This window comes from Mus caroli, chromosome 8, assembly GCF_900094665.2.
Source record: "Mus caroli chromosome 8, CAROLI_EIJ_v1.1, whole genome shotgun sequence".
Taxonomy (NCBI): Eukaryota; Metazoa; Chordata; class Mammalia; order Rodentia; family Muridae; genus Mus; species Mus caroli.
Window position 1 is genome coordinate 790,000 of NC_034577.1, and position 3,894 is coordinate 793,893.

The following is a 3,894-nucleotide window of genomic DNA, read 5'->3' on the forward strand; positions in this document are numbered from 1 at the left end:
TTTCTATTGCCCCCCTCCCATAAGTACTTCTCCTTTTGCTTGTATTGCCCTACCCCTCCCACTGATAAGTATCTGTACTTCCCCTTTTGCTTGTGCATTTAAGCCATGGGCCTTTCTCAAAATATTGGGGCTTTGATGCATTCCAGAACGTTTCCGTGTCGTTATTCGCACAAGGCCCTCGTCTCTCTCTACCCCCCCATTTGGTTCTTAGGAGAAGGTCCCCTCGTGACCCTCGAATAACTGGACCTGCTGGATGGGTCAACCTTTACATAAAATTATCAAATCAAATGAGGAAAAAGTGGAGGCTCAGAGCTGGGTAGCAGCTGAAGCCAACCCATGTAACATGGAGATGCTCTGCTGAGTCCCTGGGGGCTCTTGCCATGAGTCACTCACTTATTTGAGGCTTCAGCTGGGTCATCTCCTTGTATACTTTCTCCTTCTTTGCCTGTTCTTGTCCAAGGGAGTAGGCAACATTAGAGACTGTAACAAGAAAAGCAATCTGTAATTATTAAGCATTTTTTCTATTCCATGGCCTGAACTTGTCCACTAGGGGCATTAAAGAACAAAACAAGTATCATGTTTAATACCTCTTTTTAAAAACTGTAGGTGGGTGTGCATGCGCATGTTTGTTTGTGGCTGTGGACAAGATGTCACATACTGGAGGAGTCAGGGGATTGACAGCTTTGGGTGTCAGTCCTCACCTTTCACTTTGCTTGATATAGGGTTTCTTGTCCACCATTGTATATGCCAGATTAGCTGGCCTGCAAGCTTCCAGGATTCTATTGTCTCTGCTTTCTATCTCATCATAGCTAGGGTTACAGAAACATGCCTTCCATTTCCTGCTTCACATATGTTCTGGGATCCAAACTCAGTTCTTCATGTTTCTTTGAGAAATGATTATCCAGTGAGCCATCTATCTAGATGCTGGTTCAACCTCTTGAGGATGAATAAATCTGATATTCAGAGAAGACTGAATGGCCAAGGTAAGAAGAACTAGGACCCTCCTCTACACCAGACATGGGAAGGGCCCTCTGAATTTTCTAAAAGTTCCTAACCTTTAGCCTTCCTCTCTCATGGGCCTTGGTACCTAGCTGAAGGGTCTTACCAGGGAACCCCCAACCCTCAGACTTGCCTGACCTTTGACAAGGATAGCCAGCAGGAGAATAGTAGAGAGTGTGAGGCAGAACAGCTGCAGCACAAAGGGGCCGAGACCATGGCACAGATACCCTGAAGAAGAGAAGGTGGAAGTTTATCACAGCACTGTCCCTGACCAGCTATGATCCACAGACAGCAGCATTAGCTCCCACCTCCTTGGCATCCGTTTTTGCCTGTATTCCAACCTTCATTCCTCTAGGACTCAAGATTCTTTTCTGACTTAACAATCTCATAGTTTTATAGTCCAGTCTTTATTATTATTATTATTATTATTATTATTATTATTATTATTAGGACCCAAGATTCCAAAACCTCAGTGGCTATGTCTCTCAAACCCTATTACTTATGTTCTTAGTACTTACTAACTCTGAGGAACAACTCAGCATGTCCTCCTTCAGGACCCAGGACCTGACCACTCTAGGTTTTTAGCCTTAATCACCCCAGGACCCAGGAGTCTAGAGCCTCATACCTTTCCAGGATCCAGGACGATGAACGTCTCCAGAACATAGTTCAGTCTTTCCAGACTCAACCACCCTAGGACTTAAGAGCCAAGCTTTTCATCCTTGAACATTTCAGGTCCATTTTTAACTTCTGTCTCCCTATGACCCAGGAGTTCAATCTCCTAGATGTGGCCATCCAAGGAACCAGGAATCTAAACACTCGGTTCCTACTTTCAGAATATCAAGAATATAAACACATAGTCTCTGCTTAGTAGAGACAAGTAGTCTAAAACTTTAGCATCTACTTCTATGGGACCCAGGAGTCTAGCTCTCAGGCTACATAGCCTCAAGATCCAAGATCCAAGATCCTGTTGTCAGTTTCCACCTCCATTGGACTGTGAAGTAGTTTTCAGTCTCCAACTCCACAGCACCCCTAGTGTTCTCTTCCCTAAGACTTTAGTTCAGTCCTCAGCCTCCATCCTCCACAGGAACCTCTTCCCTCACTCTTCTAGATCCAGACTTTTATCCCCCCCTTCCCCAGGACAGAGACAACTGAGGAAACCAGTCCCCTCCCACTCCTTTTACCTGCAGTTTTCTTAAGGACATAGGGTGATTGAAATCTGAAGCCTTTGAGGGAGTATCTGGTGCCACTGGGTATCAGGTGTTCCTCATCTGAATGGACAGAATGTCAACCAGATCTTTGGCAAACTGAGACACAAGCTGGCCCCGGTGAAACTTCTCTCCACATCCCTAGAATCCAAGCCCAGCCTTACCCAGGGAGCCCAGTTGGTGTACTCTGCCTTCTGCAGAGTCATTTATCTTTCACGGCTGTCCCACTGTGTCAGAGACTGCTGGGGACAATGGCATCTATTTACCATCCACTATTGCTTACTCCTTGAATCTATTCTGAGTCAGGAAGCAAAACAAGGAACTGTAAGATTTCAAAGGAAGATGATAGAAGGAAGTGGTAGAGCTCCTGTCACACCATTTCACACAACCAGCATTCCTGGAATGGATGATCATGTAATGGCTCTACTGTTCCCAGAAACATGGTCCTCTCTGACCTGGTAATTTTGCTGTCTTGATCCAAAGGTGTCATCACTTTTTGTCTATTTCTGCTGACTTGGGAGAGGCTGTTTGTGATCATTAGTTTCAACTAAGAACTTAACACAACTTAGAACTTTCCCCTGGAAAGAGTCTCAGGGAAGGATTGTCTACACTGGGTTTTCCTGTGGGCATGTCCATCGGGGACTGTCTTAAGTTAACTGATGTGGGAAGACCCAGCTCATTATGAGACACACCATTCCCTAGATTGGTGGTTCTGCACTATGTAAGTATGGAAAATAGAGCTGAGTTCAAGCAAGCATGAATTCATTCCTTTCTGATCTTGACTGTGGATGTGACTGGCTGTCTCATGTTGCCATGACTCCCCACAGTGATGAACCTGGAACTGTGAGTGATGACGTTTTTAAGAGTGCCAGGACAAAGAAAGCCATTAGTCACACTTGCTGAGGGTTACGGAAAGCTCAGAGGCTAGCTGATGATATTCTTAGCCTTTGGGTTGACAGAAGCTCAGGTCTTTTATGTACATCCCCAAAGGATTTATGTACAGCCATGAAGACATTAGGTTACACGCATACATAAGCTATACATGGAAAGTTAGCAGGCTAAAACTCCAGATAATTGACTCCTCACCTGTAACATTCCAACTCTCCACAAATCATTCAAATTCTAAGCAGTCAATCAGATTTATAAAATATTTAACTTAGTGTGGCTTTCTTTTTCTTCTCCTTTTCTGGGAACTTGGGTTCACACCAGTTGTGATGGTTTGTATATCCTTGGACCAGGGAGTGGCACCATCTGAAGGTGTGGCCTTGTTGAAATAGGTGTGACCTGGTTGGAATGGGTGTGTCACTGTGGGTGTGGGTATAAGATCCTCACCCTAGTTGCCTGGAAGTCAGTCTTCCACTAGCAGCCTTTGGATGAAGACATAGAACTCTCAGCTCCTCCTGCGCCATGCCTGCCTGGATACTGCCATGCTCCCACCTTGATGATAATGGACTGAACCTCTGAACCTGTAAGCCAGCCCCAATTAAATGTTGTTTTTTTATAAGACTTGCCTTGGTCATAGTGTCTGTTCACAGCAGTAAAACCCTAACTAATACACCAGTATTAGGGGGCACTCTGAATTACAAGACCCCCTACCTCAAGGGGCTGGAGAAATGGCTCAGTGGTTAAGAGCACTGACTGCTCTTCCAGAGGACCTGAGTTCAATTCCCAGCTACCATATGGTGGCCCA

At 45.1% G+C, this 3,894-nt stretch overlaps 1 protein-coding gene across 1 annotated transcript in view; it reads right to left on the reverse strand.

The window, feature by feature from the left end:
* LOC110300451 (CD209 antigen-like protein C) overlaps nt 1-624 on the reverse strand; it is a 7,574-nt gene extending 6,950 nt beyond the window's left edge. The window contains 2 exon segments of the mRNA XM_021170635.1: nt 394-480; nt 588-624. Coding sequence (XP_021026294.1) covers nt 394-480; nt 588-624 — 124 coding nt within the window.
* Between the last annotated feature and the right edge of the window lie 3,270 nt (nt 625-3,894).